Here is a 24,049-nt window from a genome sequence, read left to right as displayed (position 1 = left end):
AGGTCAGCTCACCTCTGACCCGCGGCGAGCATGAGCGTTCCAGAAGGTTCTGGAATCGCCGGGCCCCGGAACATGAATGGTTCATGCTACAAGCCTTTAGCGCATGCGCACTTGTAGACCGCGGCGCAGCGCGGCAGGCGGGCTGTGGGCGGGCGCGGAGGCCATGCTGGTTCCGGGGCCGGGCGGCCGGAGCCGCACATGGGCCGGCGGCGGCGCGGGGGCGGGGCCGAGGCGGTGAGTGCCGAGCGCCGCCCGCCGCCGCCGCGCCAGACGTGCCCGCGAGTCCGCAGAGCCGCGGTGCTGCTCCCGCGCTGCCGCAGGTGAGCGGGAACGCGGCCGGGCCGCTGGGTCCGCGCCGCTCTGCCCGGCCTGGGGAGGGCGTGGGGGCCCTCACCCCTTTGGCCGCGGTTACCGCGGGGGCCGCGCGCTGGGAACGGCCGGGCCCGAGCGGCGGGAGCGGGGGGCGGCCGTGATGCAGGCGGTGCGCTGGGATGGCGGGAGCGGGGCCTGCACCTCCCTGCGGGCCGCTGGTGGCGCGGCGGGCCTGGCGGGCGGCGGCGGGGGGCGGGCGGCGCTGACCTTGCTGCGCGTGTCCTGCTGCAGCGCCATGTGCCCGCGGGGCCCTGCCCGGCGCGGCGGCTCCGGTGGGCCCGCGGTGGCGGCCGCGGCCTTGTCTTTCTTCTCTGTGCCCTTGGTGGCTTAGCGGGGTGGGAGCCGTACCCGAGCTCCCCTCGGCACGGCCCCGCTGCTGCAGCCGCGGGCGGGCGGGCGGGCGCGGCCCCCGCGCGGAGCACATGGAGCCGCGGGCGCTCCGCCGTGCCCTCGCCGTGTCCTGCCCCGCTCCGGGCGGGAGGCGCTCGGCCGTGCTGCAGGCCGCAGGGAGGAGCTGCTCCGCGCGGCTCTCGGCGGCAGGATCGGGGACACCCGGCCCGGTACTTGCTCAGCTGCTTGTGTGCCTCCATTTCAACCGGTCGAAAAATTAAAGATTCGTCCTGCCTGCTTTACTTCCTAAATCTGTTCCCACTGTTTTCTCGTAGAAGCAGCTGTGCAAAACCATAATGCCTTTTTTGTTTTGTTTTGTTTTTCTCTACGTTTCTTTTAATATTTTAGACATGCTCCGTTTACCTACAGTACTCCGTCAGATAAGACCAGTGTCCAGAGCCCTCGCCCCCCATCTAACACGAGCCTATGCAAAAGATGTGAAGTTCGGAGCAGACGCAAGAGCTCTGATGCTACAAGGAGTAGATCTTTTAGCAGATGCTGTAGCTGTCACCATGGGGCCAAAGGTAATGGAAGACTCGCCCTTTATCTTAGCACAGACCTGGCTGAAAATACTCTAACAGAGCAGTTGTTGGGTTTCTCTCGGTGGAGCTGCGCGATTGTATTTGTAGAACTGCAACGCAAAGGGGTTGGGGAATGGACAGACTCCTGCCAGCAGCTGTAGTCTCATGTCCCCCAAAAGCGGGACAGTAGTGCATGTGCTTTTTGTAGTAACAAAGTAAAATTGCTTGGATTCCTGTGAAAAGTACGTTATATTCGTCTAAACAGTTTGAAGGTTCAGGAGATGTGCATAATGTGTTACCAGCTCAATTGATAACCTGTAACAGTACAGTAGATAATGTAACTGTGTCTTGGGGTTGGTTAATTAGCCTGTGGGTGGCTTGGTTGGGTTTTTTTATGATGATTGTTTTGTTTGTTAATTTATTTTTTACGAATTACAATTTTGTATTATTTTACCTTTTAAATATTAACAAGCTTAAAAAATATCCAAAGTGTAATGTTGAGTTCTCAGTTGACTGGTGAATATTACCAGCCTAAGTGAAATTTCGTGGTAGAGGCATTCATTTGTGTTACCCTTACCCTGTAAGGGAGATCTGGGTCTCTTGGAAAACCAGCTATGGTATTCTGCATAGTCATGCAATGTGCAGTAGGGCTTGAAATGAGATTCCTCTTTTTGAGGAACAGATGCTGGTTTTCTTGGGGTTTATGTGATTATCTGTTCCCTGTAACAGCATGTGCATGATAGTTCTTCTAAGGGCTGCTTGGTCTCTGTAACATCATTTCATGTATTTTCTGCACATTTTTAGTGCTCTACTAGCTTCATTCAAAGGCAAAAATGCCATAAAGCCGAGCAGGTGAAGGTTAAGGAACAATTGTGTCAGGAAACTGTGGCTACTTCCACAAAGGAACAAAGTTTAAGCGTAGTTGGTTAATTTAACTCCTGTTTTTTTGGATCAGGCTACTCTGAATGCTGAAGCACAGTTCTAATCCACTGGCTAAAGGGCAGTTGCTGATGCAACTTCATGCAACCTTAGGGGATTTTTGTTGGTTGTGCTGTTCTTCATGTAAAAATGGAGAGGTTACTGCAGTGCCTGAGTCAGCCTCTGGCATTTTTAAGAAACATCAGTGAGGTGGGGAAACCTCCTTTGGGCCTGTTGTACATTTTAAGGAGCCCAGTTTGCAGTCTCACACAATCTTTTGGTAGTGCTCCAGCATGTTGGACAGAACTGGTTTGTGTGGGGGCTCAGCTTCCCAATATGCCAGACCATTCGAAATGCCTGTGCCGGTACTGGTGGTGTTTGTTCCCTTCTTCAGGAGCACAGACAGGTGTTTTTACTGAGAGCAAGCCCCTTCATATGATTTGTTATCTGTGGGTTTTGTTGTGCCCCTCTTCTCAGAGCTGCAAACCAAACATTAGGAATAAGACTATATCAAAGTACAAAAGAGAATTAAGCAAGCTAGGAGACATTATATGAAAAACGTACTGGTAGCATGCTCCTCCAGGGAGGAGTTTTCTTACTCTTGATTTACCTTTATATTTAGAAGTGCAGGTCAAGTAAGATAGGAGTAGGGAATGCATTTTGGCACAACTGTTCCGTGGCACAGAGGGAAATTTCCATAAGCTGTTCCCCGGGTTGAGCCTGAGGAACTGAAGCAGAACCTTGAGGCTGCAGGGGTGGTTGTGCCTCCGGAGCAGCGAGGCCTCGTGCCTGGCGGGCAGCCAGGGCTGGTTCAGTCCCTGAGGCAGATGTGGGTGGGCTCTGGGCAGGGAGGGCACAGGGCACCGCAGCCCTGCACGCAATCCTCGCCCCGGGGCCGGCAGAGCTCGGGCTGGGGCCGGACCTGACACACCCAGGGAGGGCCCTGGGACAGCGCTGAGCTGGGCACTCGCTCTGCCCTCCCTCTCCAGCAGCTCCAGCTCGCAGCACAGTACAGGAGTTTCAGGGCAGCAGGAGACCAGAGGGGCTCCTTGAGTTTCTGCTGCCTCCAGCTCAAACTGGAGCGTGTTTGTTTGGGGCAGGTATTGGCTGTTGGAGTCACCTGTGAACAAGCAGGAGCATTTGCCGTATGGTGAACCTGTATGCTTCAGTTTCCCGTGTTAGCTGTGTCTGTTAGTTAGAATACTCCAGCTTTCCAGTTGGATCCAAGTGTGAGCTGAGATGAGAAAAGCTTGGTAACTTGCAGTGTTTGAGAAATTACTGTAACACATGAATACAAATTTGAAGTAGTCTCAATTGTGTTTGCTAATCACTATTGAGGTTTGCAAGTCTGCTTTTTTTCCTTCAGCACATGCAACAAATTGAGCTTTGTATTATTTGTTTTTCAATCACAAAAAATGTTGATTGTGAGCTAATGAAAATTTGGTTATTGGAATTGCTAAGTTTTTAATTTTGGGTTAAAATAGTACCATTAGAGGGAATCTGTTCAGTTTTTTCTCTAAGGTCAGTGTTCGTTAATTGCAGACTTCACTAGTATGGCTGAAGAATGGAGTCATTCTGTGGAACTATAAGGCCTTTGAGCCATTTTTCTGGTTTTGGAGAACCTTGGTGTTAAAGTGTGTGTTTGAGAAGTCCCAGCTGAACGCCCTGTGTAAGGTGTTCAGCTGTAACTGTTCAAAACTCTCAGCTGAGCTCTTGATGGTAACCTGCTTTGGGTTGGCTTGATTTAAAATCTGGTTTTTGTCCCCCTAGGGAAGAACAGTTATTATTGAACAAAGCTGGGGAAGTCCCAAAGTGACAAAAGATGGTGTGACAGTAGCAAAGGCAATTGACTTGAAAGACAAATACAAAAACATCGGCGCCAAGTTAGTCCAAGACGTTGCCAACAATACCAACGAGGAGGCAGGAGATGGAACCACTACTGCAACAGTCCTGGCACGAGCCATTGCCAAGGAGGGCTTTGACAAGATCAGCAAAGGAGCCAACCCTGTAGAAATCAGGAGGGGTAACTTCTTCCTGTTGTTTCTATTTTTCATATCCTAAATTTGACTTGTTTTCTGTTTGAAGAGCCACCATAAAGGGTTATATGATCTTTAGAGAAGACAGTTGATGTTTTTTTATATTGCAGACTCTGAGCAACCATTAATCTGTCTAATCATTGTACTATTTTACATGCAGTCAACCTATTTAATTTGCTGTAAGTGAACTACAATTAAAGCCATTTCTGCATTTAATTAATACAATAGCCATGTAAACGCATCTGTTAGGAATCTTGATCATGACAATATTTCACACCAATTTCAAAAAACCCAGCACTGCATACACAAATGACAGTATGGAACAAGAATTATTTGGTATTGAACATGCAAACAATGCATTTTTGCAGTGTGGATTTTTGCTAGAAAGGAAACCTGTTTGTTGTGGTGGGTGGGTGCTTGGTTTGTGTTTTCTGTGCTCTGGACCTCGCTTTGTTCGCTCACAAGTGCCCGGTTCATCCTCAGGGGTGATGCTGGCAGTGGATGCCATCACAGCTGAACTGAAGAAGCTGTCAAAACCTGTTACAACTCCAGAAGAAATTGCACAGGTAGGAAAAAACACAATAAAGTATAACCCAGATTTAGGCAGCTGTTTCTCAAAAGAAGTTTTGTGAAGTTAGGTTTGATGAAGTTAGGTTGTGTGCATCTTGATGCTGGGGACTTTTCTTTGTACATCAGAAATAGTCTTTAATTGCACTGCTAGAAGCTAGTTCACAAGTGGGCAGATATTTTCATATTCGAGTTTCATTCCAAAGTATGGGCTTAAAACATAAATGTGTGTACTTGGGAAGAATTGATGGGAGCAAAGCTCTGTGTGAATGGAAGTGATGGCAGAGGGTGTGACAGATCTGTTGGAGGAGATCAGGCCCAGGTGTGTTGGTGGTGCTGGGTTATTTGTGCCTGTGCCTGGAGGTGGCCTGGCTGTGAGTGCAGGCAGGGAGTCTGAGCCCTCATGCTGCGAGGGTGCTGCACTGCTGCCCTGCCTTGGCAGAAATGTCAGTGTTGCACATGGTTATTCTGATTTTTTTCTTTATCATGAGGAAGCACCTTGCATTTGGAAGTGAGATTAAATGTCTTATTCTTTTAGGTTGCCACAATATCAGCAAATGGAGATCAGGAAATTGGCAATATAATCTCTGATGCAATGAAAAAGGTTGGACGAAAGGGTGTGATCACTGTCAAGGTAAGAACTGGCCAAGTGACTCTCTGTGCTCCTGTTAGGGCTGGCTTTTGTCATGTGTGATGCTGCTGCTGCAGCTCCCATTCCATAATTCCCACCATAATTCCTCCCCAACTCCTTTAGATCAGAGTTTGATCACTGTTCCCTCTTAAATTCTTTCTGTTTTGGAGATAAGCACATGAAACTGATGTGGGATCCAGAGCCTTTCAATCTATTGTGCATGATATGCTAAAACTGTACTTGTGCTTTTGCAGCAAACCAGAGATTTTAATGCAGACTTTCTTGCATTTAACAGGATGGAAAGACTCTAAATGATGAACTGGAAATCATTGAGGGTATGAAATTCGACAGAGGCTACATCTCTCCATATTTTATTAACACAACTAAAGGTGAGTTACAAGCACCTCCAGTGGTTTGTGTTAAAGGCTTTACAGTCCCTTATGCTGTGCACCACAGCAAATAAAGCAGGGGCTCCTTGCCCATCAGAAACTTGAACTTGCTAAAAGCTTGGAGTGTCAGGGTTTCCTTCTCTGCAAAGTTTTCCTGTGAATATCAGGCTGGCCTTGCAACACAGCAGAACAATGGAGAATTGAGAGTGGAGTTGTGGAGAAAACAAGTTGTCTTTTTCTTAATGCAGTTGGAAAGTGCAACCATTGCACCACAGCACCTGCTTAAGTTAAAAGAATGCTTGATATGTTTTTGTAATGGAACTGTTCAGATAATGCATGTTGTTTCTGCAGGGCAGAAATGTGAATTCCAGGACGCTTATGTTTTAATCAGTGAAAAGAAAATCTCTAGTGTACAGTCCATAGTTCCTGCTCTTGAAATTGCCAATGCCAACCGCAAACCTTTGGTCATCATTGCTGAAGATGTTGATGGAGAAGCCCTCAGCACTCTAGTCTTGAACAGGTGAGACTTAAAATCCATTTTTTTCTATGGTGTAAGGCTCATTCTTCTCTCACCTGTGCCAAAGAAACAGCAGCTTTTAACCCCACCATGCTTTCTATCAACTCAGGCAGAACTCCAGTTGTGTGCTAACTACCTTTTTGAGAAAAACCACCTCAGTTTGTGGTGGTCTTTGTTTGCTTGACTGCTAGAGCTGCACTGAAATAATTTGGTGTAGTAATTAGACTCCTTCTCTGAATTTTTGTCTTTAGACTGAAGGTTGGCCTTCAGGTTGTTGCTGTAAAAGCACCAGGTTTTGGTGATAACAGGAAAAACCAACTTAAGGACATGGCGATTGCTACTGGTGGTGCTGTAAGTAATGATGTTTTCAGTGGCTTTTTGCTCCAAGGGATGTTAATGCCTTTCAAGGAGGAAAATACTGTGCATTTCTAGATCTTTGGCTTGTATTTGCTGGGTTGCAGGCTGTATTCTGTTCTTTCAAAAACGTAACAGTAACTGATGTTCGAAACTTGCTGTTTTTTAAAATGCAGACACTGATAATTGCTGTGAAATGCAGTCCTGGCCAACCATGTGTCCTTGTAACTGACTGAAGTCACATGAGATCTCCTTGCAGGATTTAGGTTTTTAAGGGAAAGGAGGAACTCCAAGGCAATTGTTGCCTCCATAAACAATTGCCCGGACTCAGATGTGGCAAATATAATTATTTTAAATGTTTGGAATTGACTGAATTATTTTTCTTACTACTAGATTTTGCATATAGTTGATGCACTGATTAATGTCCCTTTATGCTTCCCTTTTTTAATATGCACTTCAAAATCATAGCATGATATTGGGACCCAGAGGAGGCTGTTGAAATAAAATTTCATGTTTAAGGTAATGGCAGCACAAAGTAACCAACCAGCAAACTGTTCTTCAGTCAGTGACATGTCAAAATCTGTAACTCCTCACAATACAAGGAGATGATGGTGACAGGACTGAAGGAAACACCATGAAACTCTGTCAGGGGAGGTTTAGGTTGGGTATCAGGAAGAGGCTCTTCACCCAGAGGGTGCAACTGCAGCAGTGTGGTTATTTTATGCCATTAGTCTGCTGTATGTGTTCATGTACTTGTAGATAAAAATATCTGATGTGTGAGGTACCTGTGAATTGCAGCTTTTCACATAATTTCTTTCAGGTGTTTGGAGAAGAGGGTTTGAACCTAAATGTGGAAGATATTCAGCCTCATGACTTTGGTAAAGTTGGAGAGGTCATTGTGACAAAAGATGACACCATGCTCCTCAAGGGGAAGGGTGAAAAGGGTCAGATTGAAAAACGCATTCAAGAAATAATTGAACAGCTAGAGGTTACCACCAGTGAATATGAAAAAGAGAAACTGAACGAGCGACTGGCCAAGCTGTCTGATGGAGTAGCAGTATTGAAGGTATGAAGAACTTGGTAAAATCATGATGAACTAAAGCTCAGGCTTCTTGAGTGCTGAGCTACAGAAGAAGACTTGCCACTGTGGGAGAGGGTGGGTTGGCTTTCTGGCATTTGTTAGGCATTGGCAGCTTAACCTGGTGGCAGCAGTGCTGTCCCAGCTGGGCTCCTGCTGCAGCCCTTGACGTGTGGCTTTGCTGCTGTGCTGGCAGGTGGGCGGAACCAGCGATGTTGAGGTGAACGAGAAGAAGGACAGGGTCACCGACGCCCTGAACGCCACCCGTGCGGCTGTGGAGGAGGGCATCGTGCCAGGGGGTGGCTGTGCCCTGCTGCGCTGCATCCCAGCCTTAGATGCCTTAACTCCAGCCAACGAGGATCAGAAAATTGGTAAGCACGTGACTGGAGATGGGTGTGGAAGTGATACAAGCACGCTTTCCCCTGTCCTGAGGCTTTATCGGGTGGCTTTTAGTGAGTTTTTAGTTACTTGATCTTAGGAATATCACATTTCTTTGATGTGCAGGTCTCTGAGTGGGAAGGAGCTTTTTCACTGCATGGCTGACTGGACTGTGTAAGACCCAGTAGCAGTATCCCAGCACAGTGGCAGTTGTTTAGAGTTGGGAGCTGGCAGTTAAAAGTCTTTGCAGACAGACAAAATCTAATGCTCAAGAGACTGTGAGGCAAATCAAATGGAAAAAGGCTTTGTGTCATGTTGCACATAGAGAGTAGTAATACTTGTTACTATTTTTTGTAGAAGTAAAACTGAAATGTGCATGAATATCCTGCAGAGAACCTCTCCTCCTGGAACTGACAAAAATAGCTTATGTTCTTGCTCGGAGAGTTTCCTTTGTATTGATCTCCAGCACTAGGGCATTCCTTGGCAGTGGGAGTGGTGTTTGTACATGGAGCTCCAGCTATCCTGTTTCTTGCAGGCATTGAAATAATCAAGAGAACACTGAGAATCCCAGCAATGACTATCGCAAAGAATGCCGGTGTTGAAGGATCATTGATAGTTGAAAAAATCCTGCAGAGCCCATCAGAAGTTGGCTACGATGCAATGCTTGGGGACTTTGTAAATATGGTAGAAAAAGGAATCATAGACCCAACTAAGGTAACCTAAAGCTCTTAATTGTCAGCTTTGCTTCCTGCCACTTCCTGTGATGGTCAGCAGGTTTTAAGTAGTTTCTTGCTTATTTTTAGGTTGTGAGAACTGCTCTGATGGATGCCGCGGGTGTTGCATCTCTCCTATCAACAGCAGAGGCAGTGGTGACTGAAGTTCCTAAAGAAGAAAAGGAGCCGGCAATGGGAGGAATGGGTGGGATGGGTGGAGGAATGGGAGGTGGCATGTTCTAATTCCTGGCGTAGGGATGCATCATGAGCTGTGCTGTTGAAGACTGACAGTTCTGACTTCAAAAACTTGAGCTATCAGTGTGAGAGGATGGATAGTGACTGAAGTGAGGCTGGTGTTGAAAAGAATCACTGTAACCATCAGTTACTGGATTTCATTTAACACACGTGTAATTGTTTACAGTCATTGTCCATGCCTACAGATAATTTATTTTGTATTTTTTGAATAAAGACATTTGTACATTCCTGATAACTGGGTTGCAAGATCCATCTACCAAGGTCCTGATTTGAACTTAATTAAGGCACTTGATATTCTATTTCAGAATTTCTTGGTGCTTGCCAGTACTAGAAAGAACTTGGAAGCCACTGTGCGTGAGACTAGACAATTGTGTACAAAGTAGGCAAATAGAGTTATGTGACCTTTATGTAATAAACTGCTCAAAAGTTACAAAATGTATCACCTCCTTCATCTGCACACCAAGCCATAGTTATGGGAGAGCCTGGACAGCCTGCTGTTGCTTCTAAGATGTAGTAGAAATTGACACTTATGCTTGAAAAAATGACAGGGCATTTCACTCCGAGAAACATTCCTTTGTCTAGAATGTTTCTCAGAAATGCAAGTGCTTTAATTTTGGTAAGAAATATCTAAGCTGAACTGCACTACAGTTCTTTGAAATATTAAACAATGCTCTGAAAACAAGGCACGTGCACTGACTTTATTTTGCCCTGTCTATCTGGTTGTTTCACGTGCTGGAACAGGCCCAGTGCACCTTTCACACTCCCAGGGGCAGAGAAGTGCCCTGAGGTATCACACAGGTGAGTCTTTGCTAAGAAAGGGTTCTGGGGTTTTTAGATCCTTCCTTTGCTCAGGTGTAATATGTGATTACCTCCTCACCTTGAGCCTTCCATTCTTACCTTCCTCCTTTCCAGTAAGGGGTGCAGGATTTAGTGATTTTGCACTAGAAATGTTGCTTTGCCTCTTTGTGTTCTTTGCCCTGGCACCACCACTACCATTGTGCAGTCTTTTCTGCTTTCCAGCCTGCAGAGCAATGGTGTTCCCAAACTGGTGTATGTTTATACCTGATTACCTCAATCAAAACTGCTTTACGACTTCTCAGTTCTGTACAAATGACCTTCATCCACCTGTTGCTTTCCTCAGCTTCCTGCCCTTAATAAGAACTATCCTTCCACAGCTGGGATGTGTGATGTTCTAATTTTAAGTAAAATTATCTGAAACTCTTTCAGGGGTGTCTTTATTTTGAAACATAACTTTCTATGTTATTTAATATGTTGTTCTTCACTAACCATGTGGATTACATATGCTGCAGAAAAACTACCAGCTTCAGCACCTGGCCTGAAGCTTCACCTAATATCAATAAGGAAATTTGGTAATGCAAGGCAGCATAAAGTAAGGATTTAGAATCTGTTCAAACCTATTCACTTGGTTCTTTTAGAGACTGGGAAGAGAACATTCAGGAGTAGAAGTACTGAACCTGTATGTAATCAGGATGATATCACAGTGGGAGTATGGTACTGAAAAACCTCAAAGAATGGAGGTTTAGTGCTCTTACATGATGTATGATGACAGCTGGCCTGGGCTGTCCTTGTCTGCAAGGAAGCACAGGGCCTCCTGTTACCTGCTTCCAGGGAGGACAGCACGGGTACCTGGTTCTCAGAGGTAAACCTTGCTTTAAAGTGTTCTGTTTGCATTAGGTGAGATGGAGGTAACCCAAGTGCAGCGTGTACCAGGGAAGGAGTGGCAAGGAGCAACTTCAGCCTGCCAAAGGTACTACAGATTCCAGCAGACAGGTGCACTGGGCAGCACTGGCTGTAGCTGAGACTGCTGCACTCGGGTTACCGTGCTCCTTATGCATTTCATCCCTGAAAACAAGGGCAGTTGGAAAGCAGTTGCTGGTCACTCTAGGGGCAATGGGAAATCCCTGACTTATCTCTGCCACTCATTTGAATTCAAAGTACCGCTCCTCAATGGCTGCCAAGCTGTGCCATTCTCTGGGAAGCCAGTGTGTCAGTTGGCCTCTGCCTGGGCAGAGCTGGCCGAGCTGATGCTCTGAAGTTACATTCCCAGCAAGCTGAGTTAATAAGTTACAGTGCTGAAACTCGCCAGGAGCTTGGCTAGGGCAGAGCTGGGGCTGTGATTCCAGGAGCTGTTTGGCGTTAACGGCAGCCCAGATAGCCGGGGTTACGGGAGCTGATAAGGCTTTAGGCTGCACTTGATTGCAGCTTTTGAACATTCTATGTCTGTCTGAGCAGGTGTGCTTGGCACAGGGTAAGATCACACCTAAGCTCAGATAAGAAATGAATGCCCCAAAGGAGGAGCAGGGCACTTTGTACAAGTGAAGTGTACGGACAAGTTTATAGCTGGCGTTGTTACAGTTTCCCTCTACGTCTGATGAACTTCATGCAGCATCAGCTCCCGAGGAATGCTGGTTTCTGGGCCATGGAGCTTGGATGCTCTTCTTTCAAAGGCAGCAACCATCTGCTTTACAACTTCATCAAAAAATAGTGTAGCAAGTTTTGAGTGTAGAAGTGAACGAAATTCAAAAGAAATCTGTTTAAGAAAATAAAGATAATTATTTTTCCTATATATACTGTTGTAAAATGCTGTTACAAATAGACAACTCTATTAGAGGATTTCCAGTGAAGGCTGCAGGTAAGTTGTAGAACAGTTAAAACTGGGGAACAGGTGAATGTGGCTGAGAAGGAAACCCATGTTCCTTGGTCTAAGGACTGTACTTCTGGGCTTTTCCATTAAAAGAATCCTCTCATTCAGTTCTCTGAAGTAGTCATTTATATTTACCTAAAATGTCTTTTCTTTTATAAATGGTTCATTACAAAAGAGGTTTGGGGTAATGAAAAACTACTGACAAACAATAACTTATTTTGTGCACAGAATTGACTTGAGGGACAAAAGCTGTCTGAAGAAAGTCCTGCGTGGCAAGACAACAGACTAACAGGTAAGCTGGAGCACGCCCAAGAAACTTAAAAGCGACTTGAAATAGTTACCTGTTAAATGCCAAAATTTTAAATCAGTCTTTCCTTTTGGTGGCAGTAGTTCTGGTAGGTTCAAACAAGCAGTGTAATGACTAAAATTATAGATTTGGTTTGTGTGTCATAGCTCCCATCTGAACAGCTCCCACTCCTGACCTGACACCAGCAGTCAGTGAAATGGATTGGGAGTTAGTTAATTTTTGTTATTCCTGAAAAATCAGATTTAATGCCACAAGGAGCAAATACAGCTTCTCCCCAACTCCTTATGAGCAATGCATATAACTGCAAAGCAGTAGCACAGAAGTAATTAAACAGCTTGGCCCATAAACCAAGTGTAGCTTCATTTACATTTGTTTGACCTCAAGCATCAATAAAATTAATGTGCCTCTTGCAAGTCTGAGAGCTGTCATTGAGGGCATGGGAGTTCTGCAGTGGGGATGTGGAGTCTGGCATTGTGTTCAGCAATTATGTCAATCTTAAGGTATGCAATACATTAATGAAGTTTGCAGGTGGTAAAAAGGGTGGTGTGCTTCAGTCTATGAACCAAATAATTTCAGAGCTAAAAACCAAAGTAGGAAAAGTTCCCTGCTGTATGTGGATGTCTCCTGGAATCAGGCTGGCAAAACAGGATTCAGCAGCTTGTGGGAACCAGCATAGCTCAAAACTCAAATAACATTTTCTAAAGTAAACAAGCATTCTTAAGTTGAAGTTTTCTCTGGAATATCTGTAATTGCAGGGCCTGTTTTGAGGAGTTTGTTGGGAAATGTTTATCATCCCTGCCTGCACGTGCCCAGAGGCAAGGAGCAGCAGGGCAGGCACCGGCAGAGGTTCAGCTCAGCCAACTGCACTGCCTTCCTTTGCTGCCTCCAAACAGGGTAAGCAGTAAGATGTGTTGATAGTGTTCCCCCAAGAAAATGAAAATGTCCATATCCAGTTCCATTTTTATTCCATTTAACTGAAGTTCTTGACCTGAAATGTCAAAATGTGGCTTTGGTTTGTGGAGGTGTGGTGCTGTTTTCTCACAGAGCCTGTATGTAGAATGTAGGCTTTAAATAGCTGTTTAATTAAAGTTTTTTAACTGATTTATGGCTTGGGTTAAAAGATAGCTTATATGTGTTAGTAGAAAGAACTGACGCTTATTTGCCTAAAGAAATAGAAATAACATGAGCACATATCATGCAAACCATTAAAAATTGTGCTTCTTTGAGCACCTGTAGATTAATTTTTACTGTTAAACTGCATGAAGTGCAATACAGTATTAAGCTGAAAGTTAATAACCCCAGGAGGTTAATGTGCTAGTTTAAAAATACTCCAAAAGTTTTTTCCTATTTACTGAAGATAATTTTCAAAGCAGGGTATTCCAGCAGATGGCAGCAGGATTAGCCCAGCTCTGTGTACTTTAGCAGCCTGTTCCAACCCCCTGCTCAGTGCTTTGTTACACACTTTGTTATAAAATGCAAGAAAAAATGTGATGGCAGACAAACCAGAGAACATGGAAAAGCAGTAACTGGAATGGAAACAGCTTTTCTGGGAGTGAAATCAGGTACTGGATTTAAAGAGCAATACTTTTGGGCTGCAGTGATATCCCATCACAGATTAGAGACAGCAAAATTCTATTACACTTGTGTTAGAGAAGGAAGGAGTAAGGCTTAAAATACGTGAAAGAGTAAAACTGGAAGACAGGAAATTAAACTGACCACACTGCAGCCCAAACAGGACAGATGGCAGGACACTGACTCTCTGGTACCATTTAGGTTGCACAGTGATTAAAGAATATAGCAAAGTATGTTTAGCATTTCTCCTGCACTGGACTGTCTAAAAACGTCAATGTGTTTAGAACTGCAGGGTGAGAGGTGCCTGTCCCAGACTGTTTCATGACACAGGACACCTCACAGAAGGCTGCTGTTTCTGAACAATACTGAAATGGTTTCCAACAGTAAAGTTTACAAAATATTTTTTGGACAGAACTGACTAAAGCCAACTTGTTTTCTGTGTCTAAGTGTTTAAAGAAGTAGTAGAGGCATTTTAAAAAGTGCTCTGAGTTGAAGATAAGTGTTTCTATGTGCTGCTCCTAGCATGTGGCACTTTAATTACAATACTTACTGAAAAATCCAATGTACATGTCCTTGGATACCCAGGGATACCAGGGCTCAAACGCCACACTGTTTCCAAGTGATTAAAGAGTTTCCCATCTGTGCATGATGCCTAAAATAAAGGTTTGAAAATCAAGCTACAGTTAGGCTTTTACAAATGTGACAATCAGGTATTACTGAAGCTTGTGTTTACATTTTGTTAAATAGTGATGGTTGTGACATAGTTAAACCTGTTCTTACAGCATAGCCAGCATGAAATCCAATATGCAAAGATGGCAATTATGCCAAAAGAACTGAGGTCCTTCCAAGGCAGAGGAAAATACTGTGTCTGAGTGTCATAACACAGATCTGTGGCATGATGCACAGAACATCCAAATACATAAACTCAACTCTCAACTAGTTTGCAATTTGTAGAGACAACTTCTGTAACTTTTTCTTGGGTCATTTTTGCACAAGTTCTCATTGTTAGCCCAAGGAGCTCTGCTCCAAGAGACTGCCCCAGGGAATAGGTGTTGTTTGGCTTGGAGAGCTGTGCTGAGGTGACTCATCTCAGAATAATCACCAGCACAAAAACACCGACACTGCTCTTTCCAGGAATGAGATACTGCGTGGCCTTGCTACTTCTATAGCAGAAAGGGAAGGAGTAGAGGGAAGATTAGATACAATGAGCTGGGCCTGCTTTTCCCTCCTGCTATCAAAACAGCAGGAAAAATGGGAAAAGTGCCACTGTGTTCCCCTTCTCCCAGTCCTAAAGTAGCAAACTCACTCCATGCTTTCCCCCCCAGCAAAAACTGCTGTTACCAATCTGATTTCTCCATTGTTTAAGCCCTAAAAAGGGGAAAACCTTAAGCAGCAAACCCATTCCCATTGTGTGCCTGAGCAGCACACAAGGTTCCTTTGCCTGGAGTTACTTGAGAGGACAGTGAAATGGTCCAAGCACACAATCACTTCCCTAGAAATGTTCCTGCACTTCTGTGGACATCATGTAAACCTCTAGGAAAAGTAATTGCAGCAGAGAAAAGGCTAATGAGCCTCAGGGGAGGCAATCTGAAGAAATGGCTTTCCTCACCACTTTTGTGAGTCTTTTTTCTGAGACAAGAATTCTTCTTTTGAGTGAATTAAGAGGGAAAAAGAGTTGGTAAGCCAATCTGATAGCTGTGTGAAAGAAAAAAGCCTGTCTTCTCAGGAAACTGTAGAAAAGGAAAGCTCTCAGCATCTAAGCCACAGATTTTCCATTATAGCTTCTCAACTTTTTTTAATAGAGAATTTTTCTTTCCTTTCCAGAATCAGTAAGGATGCTGAATAAAGGCATTTTGCACATTCCTTTTTCCAATTTACATATCCCCTGTACTTCAGAAACTCATTTTCTCTTAAGTGTCTCTTATTAGGAAGCCTAGAAAAGAATAGTGAAATAGAATTTTCAAACAATTATCTTGAACAGCAATCAAATGCTATAATTTCCACGAATTTTTCCAAACCAATCAGGCTCTGCCAAGGGAGAGGCAGTTTTGCTATAAGGAATCTGTTCTGAGCCATTCTTTACCAAAACAGATTTGAACATATAAGACAAACCAATAGAACATCCAGGCATCATTTAAAATATTTTACTTGACACTTTTCTACTTTTCTCTTAATTATTGCTCATAAAAAGCTGAAAGGAAAAATAGAACTGCTTCTCTTGTGAAAAAATTAATTGTAAAAAATTGATTTTAAATCCACATTTCCTTCTTCTCATCAATATATTGAATAACCATCTCTTCAAAACATTGTACTGAAGCTTAGCCTTTTTTTTAGACTTTTCATATTAGCTGGTTGAAATTGTGAGAAGAAAAGTAATGACAGATAAGTCATTATTATTCATTAAGGCACCAGAAGCTAGAGTTGTCAGATAGCTTGTAACTGAGTACTTATTTTGCATTCAGAGATGCTTGGACAAAATAAATTAAAAAAAAAAAAAAACAAAAAAAACCAAACAAACAAACAAAAAAAAAAACCAAAAAAAACCAAAAAAACAAGCAAAAAAACAAGCAAAAATGTTAATATCTTCATTTAATGCCTGCCAGCTTTGCAAATAAAGACATTAAAGAGTGATTTCCTCTCCTCCCTCACGTGGCAGGTTGTTTTAAAACACATTCAAATTCTCCCCAGTTTATCTAAAGTCTTTAAAGAAAAGCAACACAAGTTTTGATCCACACCAAGAACTTCCAGCATGGATTTTGTTTTAAGGCAAGACATTCCTGGAATACTCCAATTTCAACACACAAAAGTTAAGGAAAATTATGGTTAGGAGAAAAGAACAATGTAATTACCTTAACTAAATGTGGTCTCACTAGGGTTACAATGGATGTGTATCTCTCTACTACAGGAGGGAATCCTATTTCTAGCTCTGCTTTGCAGTACCCAGAGCGCCTCGAGAGAATGTCGGACTTTTTACACCAAGGAACAAAGAGTTTGTAATTCTCCACAACAGCAACAACTTCATACATTTCCTGCATGGAATACCTGGAAATGGACACGAGAACATTACAGTTACAAGGTATTTAAACTTCAAATTACTATTCAAAATCAAGGATGGTTTATGTGGCATAGCCAGTTGAAAGGTGGACATAGTCACTACCACTGATTTTGGAAATTGAAAATGCAGCTTTGCTAATTAAGAGGAAAGCACAGGAATGCACTGGTAATTGTTTTTTGCATTAAGAAGCAAAATATCACACACCATCCAGCAGTAGCTTTAGTGAATAATGAACCTAGTGCCTGCTACTTCCTTCATTGAGCCCAAATAAAAAAGCTTAATTAAAAAAACAGATGCAATGGGAAAACCTTCCAGCATCACAGAATGGCTGATGTTGGAAGGGACCTCTGGACCTCATTTATCCAACACCCCTGCTCAGGCAGGATATTGAAATCAGATGAAACACTATTAGGGCAACATTTTAGCTGATTCTGCTGTAACATGGCAAAGTATTACACAGCTATGGGTTTTAATTTTTCATTCTGACTCTGAAACAGATGGGATTAAGCATGTGCCTAATTTCCTTTAAAATGAAGCATATGTTCAACAGCACTTAGCAGTGAGCACTATTGGACAAAGGCCCTCTTTGAGTGACTAGGCAAGATCTGTTGCAGCTCAAGAACTATCAAAAAAAGGATTGTTAAGTATAGTAAAAATAATATGCTAATAAACAGTTCATACTGTTGTGGACCAGAGACTGGGCAAATCCCAGTATCATTGCATAACCTGGGATTTTCCCACTAGCTCTCAGGCAAACAAGGTCTCAAAATCTTTGTCTGTGTGAAGTTTGTTCATCACAGAACTAATTACTTTTCTTCTTTTAAAGAAATAAGAAAATCTTGAGAAGTATAATATAATGTAAGTACAAACTTTAGCATGTGTTTGGGAGAGAATGGAACAGGGTTTTCACACCTGTTGAGTTATTCACATTTTACTAGATGAAAATCTTAGTGTATTACTCCATTTCAAGGTTGGCTTTGTTTTGTCATGAAATGGAACAGTTATTTCTGCTCCTTCTTGCTATGGGCCAAGGGCTTTGGGTTCCTACATTTTTCATATTATCTTTCAGGCTGGTAAGCCTAATTTCTACAAATTCTGAAAGTCAAAACTCCTTTCTATGCTCCAGAGTCTTACATGTGACTTCAGGGATACCCAGTCTTTTGAACTACTAGTGTTTTGGATTAATTACAGCAAACACAAAATCAATAAGCATTTAAAGCATCTTTCCACAGTCTCATACCAACCCTATAATTCTTCTTTCAGAATATTCTTTTCTTTTATTTATTAGTGGTGCAGCAACATTGAAGAAGTTTCTTGAAAAAGTGTGGCTCATCACAGGAGAAGTTCTGGTCATCAGAATACCACAAGAAGCCAAGTGCCTGAAAGAGGGAAAATGCTTTTAGATGTGTTTGATATCCGCAAAATAAACAACAATGCATTCAGGTAGGACAAACCATCTCTTGTATAACATTATAGAAAATGTCAGCCAGATGGAAAAACAAAGGCTTGTAACAATATAAACTGTCACACACACAAGGGCCACCTTTTTTTTTCTCCCTAAGAGGAGCTAAAAATAGCCCTCAGTGATGCCAGCACCAACTGGCAGAGTGCAGGACAAAGGGCCCATTAACCACGGGCAGCTTGAGTTCATGCCCAAGTCTCACAAGCACTCAGCCTGCAGAAGAGGCTTTCTGAACAGCAAAAACGAGGCACAGTTTGCAATGCTTTACCCTTTTGGAATACACTAATTAGAGAAGGGTTCACTTGGAAACAGAAAACTGAACTCTGCTATAATCCCTCTGCTGCCACCCTTCTCTTAAAAGGACAATTTCATTTGAAAGTCTTTCAGAAGGTGCTTTGTTTACCCAGCTTTCAACACTTCCTTCAGAAAATATCACTAGAACCTTGGATGCAGTGTTTTCAGAAGTAAAACTTAACAAATTACCTTTAAAAGTACTAGTAACTCCAAGATTGCACCTCGGTGTTCTCTGTGAACATCTACACTAAAATCTAACAAATATTCACTGTGTGTAACAGTTCTGCTAAATCACTGATTTTCCTCAGATCAGGTCAGTCAAGATGCAAAATGCTGCCTGAGGAGCTCTGAATTTTGGCACCAGGAAAGTAAAAATGCCACTATTTGCCCACAATGACTCTACAAACATAAGCTAACAAGTAACTCGGGTCTTTTACTGATCTTCCTCTAACTATACAATCAGGACTATACTTCTGATTCACATGGTTAAAAATGGAGCCAACCTCTTTTACTCAGAACTAGGCTTCTTTGGGTTTGGTTGGTTGCTTTGTTGTTTTTTTAGACACAATGAACAGGTAGATGCCCTTTTTCTTTTTTTTTTTTTTTACCAAGCACCAAATTAATCAGCAAATTAGTTACCAATTTTGAATTAAATTTCATTAAAATTAGCAATATGTTCTTTAAAATCAGCATAATTAAGAATTCTAATGAAATACAGTAGTTTACCCATGACTGAGCACATCAGCTTACATGGTCACTGTATTAGGAGTCATGTAAATAACAAACTGGTAGAGTTTAGAGGAAAATAATCATTATTAGCAGCTGGTTAGAAACAATCTACAAACTTTTTAAAAACCAACTCTGCAACTGGGATATGAAGCATGATGCCTGAAAACACACTGAAATCACTGCAGTTGAAAAGAAACTGAAATGGGACAGAAGTATTGCATCAAAATTAAGAGAGGATAGGTCCACTTTAAAAGCCTTTAGACTCTGCAAATGTTGGTAACAGCATCCCAAGGGATGTGGACAAAGTCTGTTTTTTCCAGACAGACCATCCAAGACTGTTAAGGAAAAGCTTTGGCAGGAATGCTGGAAGAGTGCCAGTAACATTGTAGCTGCCTCAACCAGATTCACAGGAGGTGTTCAAATGTGTGGAGCAGACCTCATTCTGCACAGCTGATTTACATTCCATTATCTGGGATATGTACAGGACACAGTCCAAAGCAGTCACCAGGGTTTGTCTTGGTTTGTTTTTTACTGTCCTGCCGTGCCAGTCTATTGTTTCATGCAGTTTTATCTGAACTTGTTTCAGCCACAGGGCTGAAAAACAATCCCTCCAAATAATCTCTCAGCTGCTGAAAGCCTGTGTCCTTGCCACTCGAGGAAGGCAAGGCTAAGGGGCTGTAATGCTAACAAGTATGGTGAGATTCTGTCCCTCTCCCAATTTTATCTGAAGAGCAGATGCTGTGAGAATGTGCTGGGCTGGCTCCCAGGTCAGGGAAGCACATCTCTAAGAAATCCCTTGATTTCCATGGACTGTCACGTGTTTTTGTGAAGCTGACCTGGGCCAGTGAAGAAAAGCCAAGCCAATTCTAGAATTCAGACACACCTGCCACTTCTGTATTTGTCTCCTGCCAGTGACAGAAGCATCTCCACTCACTCCTGCCACTCACTGCTTCCTCCCTGAGCACCTGAGGAGTGACCACGGCACCACCCAACTCCCATGGCCTGAAAAGGAAGCATTCCTGGAGTATGACATGCACAAGTAAGTGATCCATATTCTGTGATTTTTTTAAATTTTATTTCTTTAATAACTACACAATTTTCTAAGCCTGAAGATTAACTTTTTTGAAAAAATGGCTCTCTTAACTCCTCAGTGCAAACATTGAAATTAGTGCCAGGAGCATGCCAGGGCAAATGTGTTTACAGTACCCCAGCTGATACTTTGATCAGGTTAGTGATATCTGACTTTATGGTCTGTGAGGCACCAGTTGATCCCATTCAAATTATTTGCTAACAGCTGCTTGTATCCCAAAAAATGAGTGTACCAGCAAGTGTGCTCACTAGCACCTCAGTTTGAATAAGCACATGAGACTCATTTCCCACCTGAGCCCTTGAAGCCTGCTAGTGAGCACAGTGAGGTCCTGCGAGTTGGCAGCAGGTACAGAGTGCATTCCGGGGACAACTGCAGCACTGAGCCGTCCCCAGCTCCAGGGCTTCAGCAGCACAGCGCTGGGTTTGATCCGGTTTGTGCTTGCTTAAAGCCAGCTGCCAAGATCCCTGCAGCTTCCACTAGAAACATTTTTAAACTGAATTTGCAAGCAGTTACTTAATGGGTTTCCTTATACCAAACACCATCCCAGCAACTGATTTTGCCCTGGAGACTCTAATAAATTACTCTTTAAAATAGCAATTTTGTTGGCCAGGACTGAAAGAATTTAATATTGCAGACACAACACTACGATTATACCAAAAGAATATACAGTAAAAAAATGTGGTCCAGTGTTACATTTTACCACTGCACAGTTAACAGTTCTGTCAAATAGCTGCATGAAATATGACATCATGACCCAATCTCTGTTTCACTTTTTGAACAGTTCTTATGAGGATGACAGAGTTTGATAAAGAAACACAGCAGCACTGGCACGGTGAGACTCCATCCCTCTCCCAGTCCCTCTCACAGCAGCACTGCCGTAACAGTGCTAACAGGTGAACCTTTTACACTAAGATTTTCAAATCGCACACTCTCATCTGCTTGCTTTTTTTTCTTTCAGATGAAAAGTTAACTCTTCACCAAAGCATATTGTTTTCCTCAAGCTGTTGCAGCCAGCCTTACACACGCTCAGGTGAGAAGGAACTTGTTGCATTATCTGAAGCGGAAAACATCCGGGTGCTCCCTCAGTTTTGGACGGATCGCTCCCAGCTCTGCCACTGTCTCGGGCAAACAGGAGGCGAGTTTCTAACCGGGCACGCGGCCCCTCTCAGTCACGCCCGCGGTATCCGCGCCTCGCCCCGCGTACCTGGCGGCGGCCGCCGTGGCCATCGCCCTGCCGAGCGCCGCGCCGCTCCGCGCCATCCCGCCCGCGCCGCTGCGGCCGCTGTGCCCCCTCAGGCGCGGGGCTGCCCGCCCTGCCTGCGGGGGCGCGGTCACGGGACAGCGCGCGCGGCCGCGGCGCCCCGCCTGATTGGCCCGGCGGCGCGCGAGCCCCGCGCGCGGCCATAATTGGGCTGGAGCGCGGGGGGCGCCCCCGGCGAGCGGCGGGAGCGGCTTCGGCCCCGTGTCCGTCCGCGTGTCCGTCCGCGTGTCCCGCCCCGTGTCCCATCCCCCGCAGAGCGCCTGACCCGGGCGGCTCCGCGGCAGGAGTCGCTGGTGCTCGTCCCGCCTCTGCTCGGTGCGTGCGCAGGGTTACAGCCAGCAGCAGCTTCACAGCAGGGCCACAGACCTGTCAGTAATCACAGAGCACCGTCTGACCACAACCTGGGCCAAAGAAATCAATTAATTAATCGACTAATTAGCGCTTTCTCGTAATTCACCTTTCAAATAGCCTCTCTCAAGGAAAGCCTGTGTTACAATTACTCTGCAATTGGAGACCTGCTGTTTAAATACAACTCATCACACTTTTCATATTGTGTGTAATATGCGTTTATGTGTTAACACAAATTGTTAAAAGGTAAGACTGCAAAATCTATTTCCATAAAATAGTTTGGGTTGGCTTTTTTTTTTTATTTTTATTTTTTTTTTTAGCACCAGGTATAGTCTTGACTGGGAATCTTGAATTAAGACTGGTATTTTCACTTCCTGAACTTGACTTGTGTCTGGGCTGCATGCACTAGAAAACCAGCCTGGATATATTGTCAGCAATGTTCCTCCAACTAAGGGAGGAACCCATTCCCTCCCATTTACAAGGTAAATGAAGCAATGTTAGTTAAAGCTGTTGGATGCTGAATGCATTAAGAAGTGAGAAGATTTCTGGACAAAAATAACAGTTCAATTATATAAAATTACAACAACATCCTCTTCAGAAAATTGATCCTTTTAATTATCCCATCCTCCTTGCCATTAGCAAAACCGCTCATCATTAAATAAGCACCCCACCAATCTGGATGACAGACTTAATGGAGCAGCTTTTACTTTACCACCTCAGGATATGGAGTTTTTCAGATAAGCTGTCCTGCAGCATGTCTCATTAACTTGATGAGAAACAGAAATCAGTAAAATCCCATGACCTCCAGTGCAGGTGAAGAACAAACTGCAAAGCCAGAAATGCAAACAAAGCTCCAGTCCTGTGCTGTCCTCCCCGCCTCTAGCCCTTGTTACCAACCTCATCTGTGTGTTGTGCAACTTCCACGAGTGCTGCTGGTGTTGGCTGGGTTCTGTCTGTCGTTCTAGCTTGCTCACTGCATCAGGAATTGCTCTTACAAAGACTGATGTCGTTCAGTGTTAGAATATTTGAAGAGCATTGAGAAGTTCAAGGTGATGGATTCCAAAGGCACTTAAAAGGGTTTTGCCTTTTTTGTTTTCTCTTGGTAGGCTCAGGATTGAAGTTCTTAAACCTTGCTTGATACCTGGTGCTGGAAGAGAGAGTTGCATTTACTAACTCTGACAGGAAGAGTTGCCCAAATTAATCCTTAACACCAGAGGGAAGCAAGACATTTCTGATACACCAGAAAGAGATGTACTGTAGGACCACACAGGCTGGGTTTTTTTTCTAAATGTTATTTTTTATAACACTACCATCATTAGAAGGTTAGGTTGAAATTCTGATTATGAGGTTTATACTATTAAAAACAATCATTTTAATGACACCTTTCAGTGGGCAAAGAGTCAATGTTGACAAGGAGAGCATATCCCTGTGTAAAAAAAGGCTATTTTTTATTCATCTCTGTTCCTACAGATGAGTGAAAATAGCAGCTGGTTAACTATGTTCCTTAGGCAGCCAGAAATATGCTGAGGAAAACAAAAATATAGCCATTGTGTTCCTGTTTATACATGAGTTTTGAATAATACTTGCCTTTGAAAGATCTCAAAATACCTCACAATTATACATGTAGGCTGGGAAAATTACCTACATACATAGATTATTAATCAGGATATAAAATCACATAATTTTTTTTCTATTTCATTCAGCACTGGTGAACTTGGTGTTAGTAATAACTGAAGTATTTGGTTGTAAAGGATTAGACTTGTTTGATCTTCATAAGGTTCTGATGGACTAAAAAATCCAAAAGATGTTTAAATCTCAGTGCATATTTGCTCACAGCCAGATTTGAAATCCAGCTGCTCTGTTGTTACTCTGTCCCATTTCCAAAACAGTGCTGTGTGTATTTATTGAAGTGCTGAGGAAGAAGATGATCTGCACCAAAGCACGCAGAGCCCGGGCTCAGCTGGGGCAGGCTGGGGAGATGGCTGTGTGGGGAGGGCAGGTGTCTGCAGCAGCCCTTAGCCAGCAGCCTGCCCCTGCCAGCCCTGGGACTGTGCAGCGGGGACACGGGGCCTGTGCCTGGCTCCTCTTGGCAGAAAATGTACAAAAACACCCTCAGACTCCCTCAGGAGAGCCCACAGGACTGTGGG

General features: G+C 43.8%; 2 protein-coding genes and 1 long non-coding RNA gene across 4 annotated transcripts; 2 read left to right on the top strand and 1 right to left on the bottom strand.

Moving 5' to 3' along the window:
* The first annotated feature begins 167 nt into the window (after positions 1-167).
* On the top strand, positions 168-10,342 carry HSPD1 (heat shock protein family D (Hsp60) member 1). Its single transcript, XM_064717988.1, has 12 exons — positions 168-320; positions 1,111-1,286; positions 3,972-4,224; positions 4,721-4,803; positions 5,343-5,438; positions 5,731-5,824; positions 6,176-6,344; positions 6,593-6,692; positions 7,516-7,761; positions 7,970-8,144; positions 8,687-8,865; positions 8,955-10,342. Exons 2-12 carry the CDS (start codon positions 1,113-1,115, stop codon positions 9,105-9,107), a joined length of 1,722 nt encoding a protein of 573 aa, XP_064574058.1. The 5' UTR covers positions 168-320; positions 1,111-1,112; the 3' UTR covers positions 9,108-10,342.
* Positions 7,968-21,603, bottom strand: COQ10B (coenzyme Q10B). 2 transcript variants are annotated; one of them, XM_064717991.1, is made up of 5 exons: positions 21,498-21,603; positions 17,963-18,097; positions 16,513-16,705; positions 14,214-14,315; positions 7,968-11,670 (listed from the first exon to the last, which is right to left on the bottom strand). In XM_064717991.1, exons 1-5 carry the CDS (start codon positions 21,551-21,553, stop codon positions 11,503-11,505), a joined length of 654 nt encoding a protein of 217 aa, XP_064574061.1. In that variant the 5' UTR covers positions 21,554-21,603; the 3' UTR covers positions 7,968-11,502. The 2 variants fall into 2 exon arrangements, with proteins under 2 accessions (XP_064574061.1, XP_064574063.1); XM_064717993.1 differs by lacking the exon at positions 21,498-21,603 and adding an exon at positions 20,087-20,152.
* LOC135450146 (uncharacterized) lies at positions 19,905-21,543 on the top strand. The gene is made up of 3 exons (XR_010440962.1): positions 19,905-20,242; positions 21,075-21,125; positions 21,252-21,543. It is a non-coding gene; the product is annotated as an uncharacterized LOC135450146 (long non-coding RNA).
* Positions 21,604-24,049: the final 2,446 nt, after the last annotated feature.

The sequence above is a fragment of the Zonotrichia leucophrys genome, chromosome 7, assembly GCF_028769735.1.
Source record: "Zonotrichia leucophrys gambelii isolate GWCS_2022_RI chromosome 7, RI_Zleu_2.0, whole genome shotgun sequence".
NCBI lineage: Eukaryota > Metazoa > Chordata > Aves > Passeriformes > Passerellidae > Zonotrichia > Zonotrichia leucophrys.
Note: the sequence above shows the minus strand (reverse complement) of the source record. Positions and strands in the feature narration are given on the sequence as shown.